Raw genomic sequence first — 16,777 nt, 5'->3', positions numbered from 1 at the left:
AAGTTTAGATCCAATTCTGCAGTTTAGATCCATGGCTAATTCTTCCTCTACCTTTGTGCAGAAAAACAGGCACAAAGAATCAGGACTTCTACCTGTGCCCCTTGTGGTCACAAAAGCAATGTCAAGTCACAATCACTTACCAGTCTGGCTGCTGCATTCCTGCCTCCAGATGCCAGGACTCTAATGAACTTCATGGCAGTGGCACAAGCTACTCCATGAAGGCTGTTAAGCAGCTGCCCTTGTTCAGCCACCTGGGGATCCCACCGGGTAGGGAGAAACTCTCTAACAATGGTCTCAATCAGCCGAGGACAGTCCAGAAGCTGCAGAAAACAGCCAGTAGCAGAGACAACCACTCAGTAGGGGAAACAGTTCAAGCAATCAGATGGTTAGTATATTGAGAGTCTCCCTCTCCTCTCTCCATTTCTTGCTCCTTCCCCTATAAGCCCCTGCACAACTGGACTGTTACCTGAATGCATGCTTCAGAGGAATGCCTTGCTACACGGGTAAGAATATCCAGAATGTCCAGCACCACTGAGGGGACGGGTCGCACTACCTCAAGGATGTACCTCAGCCGGTGAAGGATTCTGGTCTTCAAAAGTCCCTGGAAGACGAGGGGAAAGAAAAAGCCTCTTTATACTCCTAACACTTACTCTGGACAAATTGTTTCTCCTGAAGCCATTGGGAGGTGGGGGGAAATCCTTTTTAGTTTTTCATTTTCGAGGAAAAGAATTTTAAATCACTTTTTAGAGCAAAAGGAGAACACTGTTAAGAATCACCAGCATGGAGGCAAACAAGTAAAAAAAACTGGCTAAGGGTCCTGCCACATGTTCAAATTAAAGATGATTATAAATCAGGTATACAGTTGTTGCACGTTTTCAAGCACTAACTCTGTAGCTGGTTGCCTCTTTTTATAACTGGATGGACATTTTTATAGCATGATAATTACTTTGCACATGTCACTGGTCTAAATTTATTGTGTAATTAACCAGTGAATTGTGTAATATATGTACTATTTGGTGACCCCAATCTTCCATTCTGGTTCAGATCAGTTTAAAGGAAAACCAAACCCTCCTGCTTCAGGACACCACTGAACAATGAGGAATAGGAAAAAACTTTCCTCATAACAGACAGATATGAAATGATGTGCCCAAAAAGGTTCTAGCATCTCTTCCTGAACCATAAAGGACCAGTAACTGGTCCACCTAGCCCAGTAAATGGTCTCTATCAGTGGCTGGTATCAGATGTCAGAGGCAAATGAAAGAAGCAGAGAATGGACAATTACCTCCTTTTTGTAGGTACAAAAATGGGGACACAGACAGAGATGAGGTGCCTTTTTCAGGGATGAACAGTAGGAAGTCAGTCAGTGGCAGAGCCGGGAAGCAAAATTCAATTTACAGGAATAGGTTCATTCATTTCTGGATACTGGTATTAGGAATGTCCTTTTTATTTCTTGGAGTGTGTTAAAATCTTGGTACAGTAATTTGTTCTGGCATTTAATAAAAACACACTTACAATAAGAATAGGAAGATCCAACTTCTAAATATTAAAGAGTTAACAAAGAGCCCCTTAATTTCCACATGAAGCAGTATCTTTTGCTTTCTCCTCACACAGGAATACAGCCCTTAGGGTTTGGATTTTTTTGTTTGTTTACAGACCTGCTAAACCATTAAACACTCTGTAATTGAAGAAGGAGACCTGGCGCTATCTTACACAAATGGCCAGGATCACAGCAGCACCAGAGCTGTTCTAAGAATTAATGTGCATTTTAGATGCATCAAAGTATTCAGAAAGAGGTTTCACAAATCAAATGTGCCATTACATGTTGCACTTCAGCAGCCTGTGAAATGGGCATCTAGCTCATTAAAGATCAGAACTGCCTAATGCAGATCTTTTCTCAAAAGCCCCTGCCAGTCAGTGCCACAATCCCAGGCTTGGCTGAGTTCAGCATGTTTTTAAAAAATTGCTTTGGTTTAAATTTCCCCCCTGCCAAGCACCCTTGGTTATCCACTGTATCAGCCAAAAAACAGGCGCTGCCTGGATGTTTACACTGCAGAACATTAGAGAACTTTATCCTAAGTCTCCCCTGACCTCAGGCTACTCACAATGTAAGATTCAAAACCAAAAAAAGTGTGTTTGGGGGATCTGGCTATTATACTGACCTATAAGTTTAGCTTCCTGAATTCTAAACCAGAAAACGATTTCTCCTCAGCTATTATTACTGCATTTCAGGGGTGGGCAATTATTTGGGCCCACAGGCTACATAGGGAGTTTTGCTGGGCTAGGTCAGCACCTCATTTTCCCCCTGCAACAGCTCACCAAAACTTCCTATGTGGGATGGGGCCATGGGTGGGCAGAGAGCTGCGTTCAGGAGCGGGATGAGCAGGCAAGGCCAGCACCACGAGGTAGGGTCACAGGGTGATGACAGCGCAGGCAGAGCTGTAATCCACTGCCTGCACGCTCCTGCGACAAGTGCGGGTTCCATGGGCAGGGTCATGCAGGGAGCGGATCATGGTTTTGCTCTGGCCCCTCACTATCAACACCCCAAGATCCCAGCCCCAGATGTAGCTCCCTGCCTGACCTGCTGCCCACCTGGCTGTGCACCCTGCCTACACGGGTCCAGGCCAGTGCTGCAATCTGCTCCTTGCAAGTCCCTGCCTACAGAACCAGAGTTCTACCCAAGCCTTGGCCCCACAATGTCACCACCCTGCAATCCCAGGGGTGTTATCCACCCACAGGCTGGGAGCTTTGTGAGCAGATACGCCAAGGCAGACGGTATAGGGCCACAGGTGGGCAAGGAGCCGTGTCCAGGGCCAGACCCCCAATCTTGGGATGGTGACAGCGCAGCACCAGGGCCAGGGCAAAGTCATGATCTGCTCCTTGCACACCCCTACCCACAGAACTTGTGCCCATCACAGGGGCACATGGGAAGTGGATTGCAGCTCTGCCCCAGGCCCCATCTCTACACTGTCACTGTCCCAAAATCCCAGGGTCTCCCTGGTACCTTTCATCTCAGTCCTAGATGCTGCTCCCTGGCCATCTGCAACCCTATCCCAGCCACCCAGCTAACTGTTCCGCCCACATGGGCTCCCTCCCCAGTGCTGGGTGCAGGGCAGATGGGCCAGGGTGCCTCCCACATTGCCTGCCCTCTCTGCCTTTTGTTCCCCGCCATCTTGCTCCCCTGCTACCTGCCTCCTGCACCTCCATATCTATCCCGTACCACTTGCCCCCCACATACCTGACCCTGATCTCTACCGCCTGCTCTTCCCCAGTGCCTGCCCCCAACCCCCTGCCCTGCCTTACCACCCGTCTTTCCCCCCCACTTGCCTGTGCCTGACCTTTGCCACTTGTTCCCACCTGTGCCTGACCCCTACTTCCTGCACTCCCCACTCCTGCTACTTACCTTCCACTTCTCTGCTCTGGTTCCAGGGCAGTTAGCAGCAGTTGCCCTAGCCTAGCCCAGCTGGGCAGCAGCAGCAGCAGCAGCTCTGGGCCCAGGCAAGTCAAGGCTGGAGGGGCCAAAGCTGGAGCTGGAGCAGAAAATACATAGAGGAGGAAGGACAGAGACAGCAAGCATGGTTTCCTCTGTGCTCTGCCCAAGCCACACAGGCAGGTCACCTCTATGTGCCCTCCCACCCACACAAGCCATCCCACCTACCCTGAGCCTATACTTGAATCCAAGACAAGCTTTTGTACCCCATGTTGTGGACAAGAGGGGCCCTTATCTTGAATTCAAGTAAATATGGTAAACATTTGTGTTTTGCTGCAATTAGGAACCTATGTGACCACAGCAGACAAAAGTGGTTGTGCTATTATCACCTGGACAGATCACTTTAAAATGACAAAACTGACTGTATTCTTAGGTCTCAACTTGGAGATAAAGCAAATCAAATGGCAATACACATTGACATTGAAGGGATTTAACTGCAAAATGCAACTATAAAAAGGAAAGTGGGTGGTTTCAACTTAGGTGATATGCAGCATCAGTAAAGATGACACCTTGGTCACTGATGCTGCAGAAACATCCACTGGAATGCACTATACCAATCCAGCTATGTAGAGCTCGCTCTAGCTTCAATTCCCTGCATATACATATACACCCACTCTTGTGGAGATCTCTAACCATTAGAGGATGCGTATACTGACATTCTGAATACAAAGTAAAAGAGCTTAACCCACTCAAGTCTGTTTGCAACATTTTAGAAAATCTGAAGAGAAAAGGAAAATAAAAGTCAGAGATGCACTTGTCTCCATTTCCCACACTCTGGTTCAAGAACACTGTATGACATATTGGTCATCAACCAAACCACAACCATAACTGGAAAAACTACTTCTCCAATAATGGATGGCAGCAACACAACACCAAAAAGCCAGGGCAGAGTTATGCCACTTGTTAAAAATATCCTATTTAATATACTACTTGGTAAAAACTTTAGCCGGATACATAGCCTTACTGTACAGAGATTCTGGCCAGAGCTTTGACTTTACCTTTATGACGTCATACTGGGCCACATCTGGATCTGGTCTGATTTCATCCTTTGACTTTTTTCCTGGACTCTTTTCCATCATTTCTTCTTCTTCCTCCTCCTCTTCCTCCTCATTAGGGATGAAGGGAAACACAGCCATCCCCTGGTACCATGAGAAAGTCCAGTCAAGGTATTTCTGTTAAGAAAAGAAAAGCAGGTGTAATATATTTTGACAAAGAAAGGCTGGAAAAGGGAAATATTTTTAGAAGTGCTTTGAAATACAAACCAACTCACCCAAAAATAGGAACAAGGAATTGTGGCATGTTTACAAAGCTCACATCTCAGATGAGAGCACCTAGTGATGCCACCCACTGAAATAAAAGCATTTTAAATAGGGAGCAAGAGAGTAATTAATTGCTTGTCTAGTAATTGAACACAGAAAGTCAGTTTTCTTGGTCCTATTCTTGTCTCTGTCACAGTATTGACCACTGGTAGGTGACCTAAAAGAACACTGTTAATAATCATTACTAAATTGGCTCTTTAAAGTTTTTTGTTGAATTTTTGAACCTCTCAATGTGGGCAATAAAAACACTAGAGAGTTTTCATCTCAGGTTCTAAACAACACTGCTATATTCGGTCTTCCAGCACTGCAGGGAAAGTGTTACATCCATACCAGAAAATGTTTTTTTTTTCCAAATGAAAACCGAGTTTGAGGCTTGTACTACTTGATGATTTCTACGACTTAGTTTGTCAGTCAGTCAAATGACATTAGTTACTGGTCTCACAAGGTGATGACTGAGCTGAGTACTTGTTTGTAAGTGCTTGAAAAATCTTGGGTGAAAGTCACAACAGCTCAAACTATTAAGGGGCACAAAAAAGTAATGTGGAAAAGGCTAAAGTTGAAGGCAACTCAGTGACATAGTTACAAATGAGAGGAGGTTTGGAGAGTGGGCTAGGACTTCAGGAAACTGGTATTCCATTCTTACATTTAGGAGTCAAAAAGTTCTAGATAAAGGAAAACATTACCAAGACCCCAGAAAAAATGTGTGTAAGGACAACAAACTGACCCAAAAGCATGAAGAGGGAACAAGAGAAAATGGAGGGAGGAAAGGATCTAGTATGCCAACTGTGTTGGGATAAGGTACAATGGAGAAGGCATACGGCTGCCAATCCACAGGCTGGAACAGTAGCACCACAATAAAAAGCTGGATGCCACTGAATTCACAAGTCAAATTAAATAAAATTAATTCAAAGAATCTGGCTAAATAGGGGGCATGAATTATATGGACTATGCGATTGCCAAGAATGGAGACTCTCAGTAGTCCTGAGCTAAATGTAAGGAAAGGTAGAAATAGTCCGAAAGCTAGGAAAACATTTTGTCCAAAGAAATCTATTAGATAGAGAAAAAGGCTCCCATGGGACAGCAGAAGCTCTACTGCTTACAGTTAAGCTGAACAAAGTATGAGAACAGTACTGTGTTGGTGTTAATGCTTGGTTGACCACCAAAACGTGGTCCAAGTGACTTACTTGGTCTTTTCTTTGCAATTCCCACACCCAAGTCAGAATCAATCCAGCATGGAAATCTCTTTCTCTCTCACCTCATCATCAGGAGACACCAGCAGTGCATGGAGGGCATGGATGGAGGCTGCAATTACATTATCCACTGGGTCATCCAAGGAGAAGCGCAGCAAGAAGAGGAAACCAGCATCAAGCAGCAAGCGCAGAACACTACCTTTCAGGGAGGAGACAAACTCCCCTGCCTTGGCCTGAAAGACATGCCATCCACCTCCTCAGTGTCAAAGATAATAAGGTACATGGAAACGCACCTTAAATCGCTACTTATATTGAAAGTACAGGAAGCAGAGGCAATCTGAGCAGGGTGCGAAGCCTGGGGCAAATCAGCCCATGTGGGGTCCTGCCTCCACTCCAATCCTGGACCCAAAGAAGTTGTTGTTGCCTGGCACAAGGGGCAGCGGGGTGGTGAGACACAGACAACCAAGCAGCTGGACACGCCACCACCACTCCGTCCAGCTCCATCGGGCCCCCCAAAGCATGGGGCCTGGAGAGGTCGCCCCGATTCATGCCCCACCCCAAGGATGGCTCTGACAGAAAGAGCAAGAAAATGCTTTATCTTCTATTTCTTATTCCTTTCCCTTCATTTTGGTAGGTGAACAACTCCTTTTTCCTCACCCCAAAGAACAAATCTTTTGATTGAGTGTAAATAAGGGGAATACTATCTTTAAATTGACTCTCTGCTGGTACATGAGCATCAAGAGATTTACAGTCATTTAAAATCTTTCATAAGCTCTAGAAGAGGAACCAAATAGCATCATGACATTCACAAATGATGGAAATTCTGGACCTACCATCTCCTGACCCAACCAGGCCAACATCATTATATTATAACTTCTGTGTGTCAGGCACTGTAGGAGGAAACATGAGCACTTTCCCTAGAAATCAGGTAGGCAGGTGTGCTGCTTTCCATTAAAGCAGACATTCATTTCGCCTTCTGGTGCTGGCAATGTTGTTTTACAAGTAGGATGGTTCATTCTCACCTCCCACAGAACAAGCATGTCACCAACTTGGCTCAGGCAACAGAAGTGAAAGGGTCAGTGCATCAACAACAGGTTTGTCACACACTGACAACAAAACAGCTTAATGCAGATGAAGCCCTGGACCCACCTCCCTTCCCCCAAGCAGGAAATATGACCCTACTAAACAGCCCTTTTGAACAGCTTCTGATGATACTTGATGCTCAGTTCTCCCATAGTCAAGTTCTCCTGAGCTTCAGGTCTAGTCCAGTCCCCATGGTGATTAGAGCAGCCATGCATCCACAGCTACCCAGTCAGGTAGGAAGGAAAACTGAGCCAGGAATTGGTCCTGCCAACTAGGCACTACTAAGGAGCTCCCCTTCCTAAGGGGAATCCTCTGCTGAAGATGCCTGGCTAACATCTATATGCTTTGTGCTGCCCACACAAAGGAGAATAAGTACATCATACCCAGGACTCTGTGCCTTGATACTACCAGGAGTATACATAAGAGGGAAATTTCCACACACTATTTGCTCACCTTTTGAACAATACAGCCCAGTACCTGCAGTGCCAATGTCCTCTGCTGAATGACTTGACTGCGGGACAAATGGAAGAGCTCTTGGAGGGAGTAGCCAGCCCTCTAAATGAGGGAAAAAGAAAAACGAACAAACATAGCAAAACCAACAACAGATAAAATAAGCTATTTAAAGCACAGCTCATTCCAAAAATGTTATGTAGCATGTGGGACTAACTGCACTGCAAAGTTGTGAGTAATGCTTTATGCAAATTACTGAAGAGATTCTACCTCATGTAACCAGTTACAGACAGTCTATATCTTTATAGGTAAAACAGTGCGCAGGTGAAGATGTTCATTTTCTTTTGCAACTATCTATACTGTCAAAAGGTGAAAGCATTAATGAAGTTTAAGAAAAAAACTTTTGCATGTTCAAAAAACAACAAGTTGAGCCAATCTGTTATGACTTCTCCTCTGGAGTCCTTACTGAACAGAGAGTCATTTGCCTATGAACTCTTAGGTGTCCACACTAGAAAGCCTTGACATAAAAAGAATCTTAAGAATTAAACATGGAAATTCAAGTAATATTCTTGTCTTGACATTTACTCTTTATTCTGGTCTGTACTTACTTCTGCTTCTTCTCCATGATGATGTAGGCCCAAATGAGTAGGTAAGTCTATATCTGGAGGAATCAAGTCTCCCTTCAAACTAAACCTGGCTAGCATTCCCTGAGAGAGGAGAGAGAGAGGGAGAGAGAGAGAGATTACTTTTACTGCCTTCCACTCCCATCCACCTCCTAAATCCTTCTTCCTCAAAACAGTTACATGCTCTTGGCTCACAAACTTCCCAAAACCTAAACTCACAGGTTGCTTACAAATGTGGGAAAAAAATCCCACACACAAAACAAAACAGCACCTTAAGATCGGTACACCCCTGCATCGAGCACAGCACATGCCCAGAAGAGGCACTGCATTAGTTAGACCTGGATTGTCCAACAATCTGTATAGATCAGCTCCTTCAACAGAGCTTGTTGGCACTTCCATCTAATAGCTGATTGAATCAGCTATTACATAAAGAAGTGCTAAAAAGCCCTGGTGAAGGGCCCAATCTATACAGATGCTGTGAAACTGGGTCAAACTAACACGCTGCCTCTTTCAGTAAAGCACTTCGGCGAGGGGGCCCCCTCACCTGTTAGTACCCACAAAGTTCAAAGTTACTTCGCTTGATCCTACTTAGCCTTCTTCCTTAACTTTCACAGTTTTTTCCCAAATATTCCAGTTCCCATAAACTTTTATTTCCCAGACATCTCAAAATCATTAAAAACTGAAGTCCTACCTCAACTCCAGATTAATCCCCGTTTATCTGTACACAGTACTGTGGAAGAGCTAAAACAGGATGAATACAGTAACCAGATTCTCATGTTACATGAAACAAATTAGTCTCCCCCATGAAAGATCTGGAGAAATGCCACTGTTGGCATCACTTTGCTTGAAGAACAGAAGACTCACTTCTCAGCAATATTACTCTTTGGAGACTTCACAAACACGAACCACACATCCCACAAACAACCAAAATAAGAAAAATAACACTTTCTATTTTCTGAACCTTTTTAGTTCTCCTCTGACGAGGATGGGGCAGATCCTTCATCCACTCCAACTTCTCAAACTCCACATTATCCATGTGGACCCACTCCTTCTTGGGCTTCACAGGAAGGTCATCTTTTGAACGGTAGGAAAAAAACAGAAGCATTACCCTTCCTTGGCATAAAGGCAAACACTGTTGCAACATACTTGGTTCTGAGAGTATTTAAAACACAGGTTTCATATACAGTAAGAAGCAACCATCTACAAATTGACTCTTTGTCGGTGCATAAACATCAAAAGATTTACAGGGGTGTAGATTGTAGCCATGTAGGTGTAAGGACACTGGATTTACCCAAAAACCTTGTCTGCCTATCTCTTTTATAAAAAAGAAACATCTATCCAGAAGAGAGATCAGATTTACCCAAAAAAACTTGTTTGTCAAAAGATTTAATCTTTTACAAGATATAAGAAAGGAAATAAACAGCATTGTAATAGTATTCACAGATTATGCTAATTTGGGAGGAGCTGAACATCAGGCAGGACAGAAAAGACAGAGTGACTAGAAACAGAAAGTCAAATGAAGCTTTAAAAAAATGCAAGCCAACATCAACTAGGGGGGAAATCTGAAATAAGCAGGTAAAAGCTAGAAAGCAGTGATGCTAAAGGGGCGAAGAGATGAGATTGGAGAGCAAGTTATTGGCCTGCCATGAAATGTAGTAAATAAGAAGGTCAGCATGGTTTTGGACTGCATGTATAAAGGCACCATGTCACAGGGCAGAGAAGTAATGGCTCCCTACTTGATACAACTACAACAACTGAAACACTGTGCAGTTCTGGACACTGCATTAAAGGCTGAAATGATCTACTTTTGAGGAAAGATTAAAAGGGTTAGAAATACACATGGTTTGGCTCATCAGCAACTCAGTAGATTGCTTGAAAGTACGGGTGTGCAAAACGGGCCATATTTGATTTGGATTCAGCCTGAATCAGGGATAGTGATTGGATTTGTTGATTCAGATCACTGTCTTTGGTTCAATTCAGTCAAATCCAAATCTGAAGATTCTCTGCTGATTCAAAAAATCAGTGATTCGGCCATAGACAGCCTTAAAGGTTTTTTCTACATACCTCGAGGCACCAGGCATGGCTCATGAACACTGCAATGCTGAGGCAGATGGAGCAGCTCACAGGAGCGCAGGGGGGTCCACGTGCTCAGTGGCAAACCCAGAAGTGGACCAGAAGTACTTCCGGTCCACTTCTGGGTCCACTGGGGGGTGCATGGAGGGCCCCCCAACTCAGCATGTTCCCCTCAGACCCAGGAGGCACCAGTCACCAAGACACAGGGGTGGGAGGGGTCCTGCGTGCTCCCCAGCAGACCCAGTAGTGAACTGGAAGTGCTTCTGGTCCACTTCTGGGTCTGCTGCCAAGTGTGCTGGGGACCCTCCCGCACTCTTGTGGGATGCTCCATCCGCCCCAGCACTGCAGCATTCATGTGCTACCTGCTACCTTCAGATATGTAGAAAAACCATTTAAAACTGTGTCTATGTCCGAATGTAACTGGATCCTGAATTAACTGCAGACAAAGGTATGAGAGAAAGCTATCACATGCTGGCTGGGAACAGATGAGATAACAAGTCTTTGCCACACCTAGATTCTATCAGAGAAGCCATACGCGCTCATATATTATGGCTACTCAGCTGGAGCAAGCACTTTGACCAGAAGACTGAGGGCTTACCAAAAGAGAAGGAACACGGTTCCTATGAGAACAAAACAAGATTGGGACTTGAAGATGTTGTTTACAAGGTTGCTGCTAAACCTGATGCCCTGGAGCTCAAGGAACAATAGGTCACACGGAAATCCCATTTCCTGCAGATTTGACCTGAAACCTAACAGGTTCCTTTTCTGGCTTATTAACCTTCAAAAAGAGCTTCCATTTTTTCTAGGATGCAGCCACACACTCATGATCAATGTAGAACTGACTCAGGCAACGAACCAAGCACAGAGCTATTTACCCCAGCCAGAAAACTGTTCCACACAACTCCAGCCAAAGGCTCAGCATGAATTCTAATTGAAGAAAAAAAGCATCTGAAATGTAAGAGGGGATTGTTTGTGGGTGGGGTGTGAAACAAGAGGAAGTAAAATCAGCAGAAAACTGAAATCTATTGACATTTCTAATTCAACAATTTGTTTTCTCCCTCTCAATTAATCACTAAGTTGATAGGGTTGATTTAATCGCACCATGAATAGAATTACAAATGCTACTGACAGACTCTAACATTACAATCTTGTCAACAGGAAAAGACGAATATATATTCCAAGGCATCAGCAGATTGTTCAATTACTGAGAAATCCCTTTACAGAAAACACAAGCTGGCAGTTTGAATGCAGCATATGTACATAACTTTTCCAGCCTTACAATACATTAAGGGTTACAAAGCTCTCTCTTTCTCTCCCCTCATCCCCTCCCAGCTCCCCTTTACAGAGCCAAGAGGTATATTTTTGTCTGATGGGATTACAAAGGGCTGGGCAAACAGCTCAGCATCAACTTGGTTAGAAACTGAAGCCTTTTACTTAATGGAGGAGGAGGTTTTTGCCCTACTTTAGAATGGAACCTAACTGTCCTCTCCCCCGTGGAATTCAGAATTAGCGCTCCCACTGCTTTACTCGCAATGAATTTACTTTATGGCATCAGCAGTAGCAACTTCCTAATACTAAGTGCTAATGCAAAATTAATACTTTACATCCCCTGCTAAGCATGACATGCTGCATGCATAACCCCAGGCAGCTGGGAATGCCTCACTGATTTTTATAATTGCTCTCCTGCTCTTCCTCTCTTTGCTGTATCAAGTCTTCTACAGAAACTCCACTTTCTATTCCAATTTGGTCTTCTAAGAAGAACACAGGATCTCCCCCTCCTACACCTCTCCCAAGATGTGAACTCCTGAATATCATACTAATCCCAAGAGCTTCATTACAATCTTGGCTAACCTTTAAAGATCCCAATACTGAACACCCAATTTCTGCTAGTGCTTGGCACGAAGATGAGAAAAAAACCTGGGCTACATAACAGGATGCTCCTATGCACTCAATTATTCTGAAATTGAAGAGCTAAAAATAGCCCTTTTGATTACGGCTGATGGAAGTCAAGAACCGGAGCGAAATAAAACTGTTACAGAAAAACAAGCTGAAGAACTGCAGGGTGAGGGTTTTCCTTCAGCAGAAACTAATCAGTTTTCCTTCCCCCAACCTTCCTCCCCACACGCGCACACACCTCTCTCTTCAAGGAAATGGCAAATGCTGTTGTTATCTCACCAAAACACACTGCTGAAATCCAGGAGCGATTCAAAGATCTCATTAGGCAGCCTGCATGATGCACGGGAGCACAAAGAACACATCAGAAGAGAAGTTCAAGAGATGGAGACAGCAAGGGGAGAACATAAAATGGGAAAAGTAGGCTAGCAAGGGAGAGACAAACAACTAGAGCTGAGGGAAGGGAGAAAACACTGGCAATGTGATAGAGAAAGGTAAAAGAGGGGAAAAAGGAGAGGAGGAGGGGGCTGGGAATAGAAGCCCAAGGGAAAAGAGCTGCTATTGTCTAAGTGAATGCAACACTAATATAAGGGTCCTGGAAATGCCTCTTTATCAAGATGACAGGGATAATATGCAGTAGCTGCACAAGCTTCCCCACAGTATTGTAACATTAACCTATGGCAAGCAGGTATTTCAGTCTCCATGCTCATTCATGTCTTCTTGCAGTATGGCTGGACATAATGAGACAACGTGCTAATCCTTTGCCTGTCCACTATAACCTCAGGGGAGACCCACCAACTCAAGAGAAATAGGAATAGGCATTAGAACCAAAGGCAACTGGTGGGCTCACAAATCCCATAACAGCACAATGGGCCTGCACACCACCTCTGCTGAGGTTAAGGCTGTCCTGGGCTAAGACTAGGTTCAGGATACCTATTCTGTGCTGGCAGTCTGGCAGCTCCAGGCACCATCAACTTCCTGCTGACCTTGGTGGCCACTCACTGCCTTTTACACACAATGGTGAGAAATGATTAGGAGTAGAGAAGACAGAGATTTACTCCAACCTCCAGTTCCATGTCTCCTTTCTACAGGGAAAAGGAAGACAAGGAGACTTGCACCCCTTCCTTTCTGTGAAAGGAAGGAAAACCGAGACTTTACAAATGCCCTTATCACCACACAGAAGAGAAAAGGTAAAGGATCTTTTGTGGGGTATGGACAGAAGAAAGACATAGATACACTGGATGGTGGAGAATCAGGAATAAACGTTAAGATAGCATTATGGGATGCCCCTTAAAGCACCGCTTAAAGAGAAGCCCACAGGAGCGGGCCAAAATAACCTAATTCCAAAATATCTGCTGACCTAGAGGGGTAAACATCTCAGTGGGAATCTGTGGAAGAGGCTATAGGGGAGGTGGAAGCCTCACTGGTGTCCCATGGGGCACCTGAGAGGCCCCTGGCTGAGTCCCTGTAATAAGACCAGTGGGATGGAGGCTTAGCAAAGGTCTGGGGGCAGCCTCCCTCTTAATTTATTATCCATCAAGGTGTGGTAGGCCAGACAGTGGAGTGCCCTAGGGGTGGCCACCCCTGTGACTCCGATGTGTTACAGAATCTCATATTGCCAAGATAATCATTTATACCAAGAAACTGCATCCCTGCCCCAGGAGCTTCACCTCCTCATTTGATCTTCAAGAACCAGCCTTTGTAATGCAAAATAAAGCAAACTGGGAAAAGCATGCTTCTCTTACCTCATTCACATCACAGAAGGGCGAAGAAGCTCATGGAATAAAATGCTTTTCTTCTCACAAATTTCAGACCGACTTCTGACATTTCATCGGGGCCTTTATAACAGCAGTTTATGTAGAATACCACCCTTTTAATACAGCTTAGCTGTTTCTTTTCAACCCAAAATTTGACACACTTAAGAACCTCCAGCCAAACTCAAATTTGGGCAATTAACACACTACCACAGAACTCCATGCCAACATGATTCAGATGCCAGGCAACCTTTGCCACAGAATTTGGTCATCAAGGACACATTTTGCTACCTGTGATTCCTGTTCCTGTGTCCTTTTCAACCCCTGTGGTCTCCTCCATGCCTGACCTCTCCATGGAAGACGCTTCCACAGTTTCCTCTGCACCATGCTGGGACTCAGGCCCAGATTCTTGGCGTCCAGGATCCTCCGGTCCCTCCTGTTCTGTGAATAATTCTTTCTTCTCACCTCCATCAGCTACATGTTTTGATTTTAAGAAAGCAACTAAATTGGGATCTGTGAAAAATGAGACAGCAGAACAGTGACATTAACTCTCACATTACTTGTTGAGTCCAGCTCCTATTGTTCTTCCCAGGTCCAAACACCCTTATTTCTTTCGCTATTTGCCAAATCACTTGCCAAAACTTTGCAAACTGAGATACTCACAGCTTTATAACTTCCTGATCATCTAAGTTTGGCAAAACTGGGTGCAGAGGTGATAAATGGACAGAATTGATAAATGTCAAGGCAAAGCAGTGACCTAAACTGTTTATTTTCCCGAAATGCAAATGTAAACTGCCATTTTTCCCCTTTGTTACTAAAAAGGGGGTTATACATTATGGAGAAAATTCTGCTATCTTGTCCATGAGGCAACCTCAGATCTGGCTTTCTACCCTCTTCCCAGCACATCATTATGAGCATTACATGAATACAAAGAACAGAGCATCATAATAAGAATTACTCATCTTCTAATGAATGAGCCACAATAAAACTTCAATTCAAATTCTGAGTCCTAATTCAGGGGACTTCTTATTCTGTTTGGACTAGCTGATTATCCCTCTTAACTATGGTTCACTCAGCTCCCAGAGAATAAAAATGGATGCTCTCTTCACGATTTGGAGAAGGAGGAAAGTGTCTGGAGGACAGAACCTTTTGTGGCTTAAATAGAGGCCAGTCAAGAGATCCCAGCTCTATTCCAATCTCTGCTATGGACCCACCATGTAGGCTTTTGCAGGCCTCTCACCTCTGTAAAATGGGGACTGTGACAGTCATGTTCCTTTTAGGAGCGTGGCAAGATTCAACTCCCTGTATGCTTGTAAGTGCAGAGATTGCCCCATAGAAGGTAGCAGAGATGAAAGAACTCATTATTAGAAAACAGCCATGACGCTGGTTACTGTACTTGGCCAAATCAAAGATGACTAAATTTAAGATACAGGTGGGTATTCTCTTCTTTTCTACCAGTGAGCGGAAGTGGAAGACAGCATAAGACGCGCATAGCAGAGACCAACTGGTGGCTTCGGGAATGGTGTCCTGAGGTGGGCTTTGGCTTCCTTGACAACGACCTGCACATCACGACAAGAGACATGCTCGGGTGCGATGGGCTCCACCTTTCCCCTAAAGGTAAGCATGTGTTCTCTTCCAGGTTGGCGGATCTCCTCCGCTGGGCATTAAACAAGGTTTGTCAGGGGAAGGGGAAGACAAGGGAGGAGGAAGCTTTGGACCACTAAACCAAGCAGCACTCACAAGTACAGCCCAGCTTAGACCGACGAGCAGAACATATACACAGGTAAGCAACAGGGGCCAGGGCAATGCTACGATTAGGGGGCCAGTGCACACATCCACAGGAGGCCTCAAATGCCTCTACACAAACGCTCGTAGTATGGGGAAACAAGCAGGAGGAACTTACCCTCCTGCTAGCTGACACCAACCCAGACATAGTGGGGCTCACGGAAACATGGTGGGACCCAACGCATGACTGGGCGGTGAATGGCAAGGGCTATAGGCTGTACAGGAGGGACAGGACAGGGAGGAAAGGCGGGGGTGTGGTGCTCTACATTAAGGAGGAATACACATCCCCAGCAGGTAGCACAGAGTCCGAGGAGGGGCACACGGAAGTGTTCTGGGTTAGAATACAAGGCAGTCGAGGGGAAAGGGACTTAACAGCGGGGGTCTACTACAGACCACCCAACCAAGGGGAAGAGCTAGACCAGGAATTCGTAAGTCAGCTCACGGAGGTAGTTAGGTCAAAGGACGTGGTCATCATGGGGGACCTCAGCTTTCCAGACATCTGCTGGGAAGAGCAGTCAGCCAGGTCTCAGCGCTCACATAGGTTCCTAGCCCAAATGCAGGACCTCCATCTAACCCAGGAGGTGCACAGCCCCACCAGGGGAGACGCCTTGTTGAACCTGGTGCTGGCCACCAGCGATGACCTGGTGAGGGGGCTACGGGTGTTCGACCACCTGGGCGACAGTGATCATTGCCTGCTGGAATTCACCATCCAACGCAAGGTGGCAAAGGCCTACAGCAAGGCAACAGCCTTAGATTTTAGGAGGGCAAACTTCAATGAACTAAAAAGAATAGTCGGAGAAGCACTGAGGTCCCGGAAGGGAGAGGAGTCAGGTGTCCAAGGAGAATGGTCGCTCCTTAAGAAGACAATCCTCCAAGCCCAAAGGGAGGTAATCCCAACACGGATCAAAGGGAGCACAAGGGCACACAAGTCCCCATAGCTCACCAAAAGCATCCGGGAACGTCTCCTAGCTAAAAGGGAGGCGCGCACCCAATGGAAGGGAAGGGGTATCACCAGGGAGGATTATACTGCAGTTGCTCGGGGATGCAGGGGGGCAGTCAGGAAGGCCAAGGCGGAGATGGAACTGGGACTAGCTTCCCAGATCAAGGACAACAAGAAGTC

General features: G+C 45.3%; 1 protein-coding gene across 1 annotated transcript in view; it reads right to left on the bottom strand.

The window, feature by feature from the left end:
- RPAP1 (RNA polymerase II associated protein 1) overlaps positions 1–16,777 on the bottom strand; it is a 44,848-nt gene that overhangs the window by 20,771 nt on the left and 7,300 nt on the right. The window contains exons 6-13 of the mRNA XM_019552001.1: positions 14,164–14,385; positions 9,114–9,226; positions 8,138–8,236; positions 7,533–7,634; positions 6,062–6,229; positions 4,486–4,659; positions 467–601; positions 141–320 (exon numbers count right to left, since the gene is read on the bottom strand). Coding sequence (XP_019407546.1) covers positions 141–320; positions 467–601; positions 4,486–4,659; positions 6,062–6,229; positions 7,533–7,634; positions 8,138–8,236; positions 9,114–9,226; positions 14,164–14,385 — 1,193 coding nt within the window. The remainder of the gene's footprint in view (positions 1–140; positions 321–466; positions 602–4,485; positions 4,660–6,061; positions 6,230–7,532; positions 7,635–8,137; positions 8,237–9,113; positions 9,227–14,163; positions 14,386–16,777) is intronic.

This window comes from Crocodylus porosus, unplaced genomic scaffold (genome assembly GCF_001723895.1).
Source record: "Crocodylus porosus isolate Cpor-Errol unplaced genomic scaffold, CroPor_comp1, whole genome shotgun sequence".
Lineage (NCBI taxonomy): Eukaryota > Metazoa > Chordata > Crocodylia > Crocodylidae > Crocodylus > Crocodylus porosus.
Note: the sequence above shows the minus strand (reverse complement) of the source record. Positions and strands in the feature narration are given on the sequence as shown.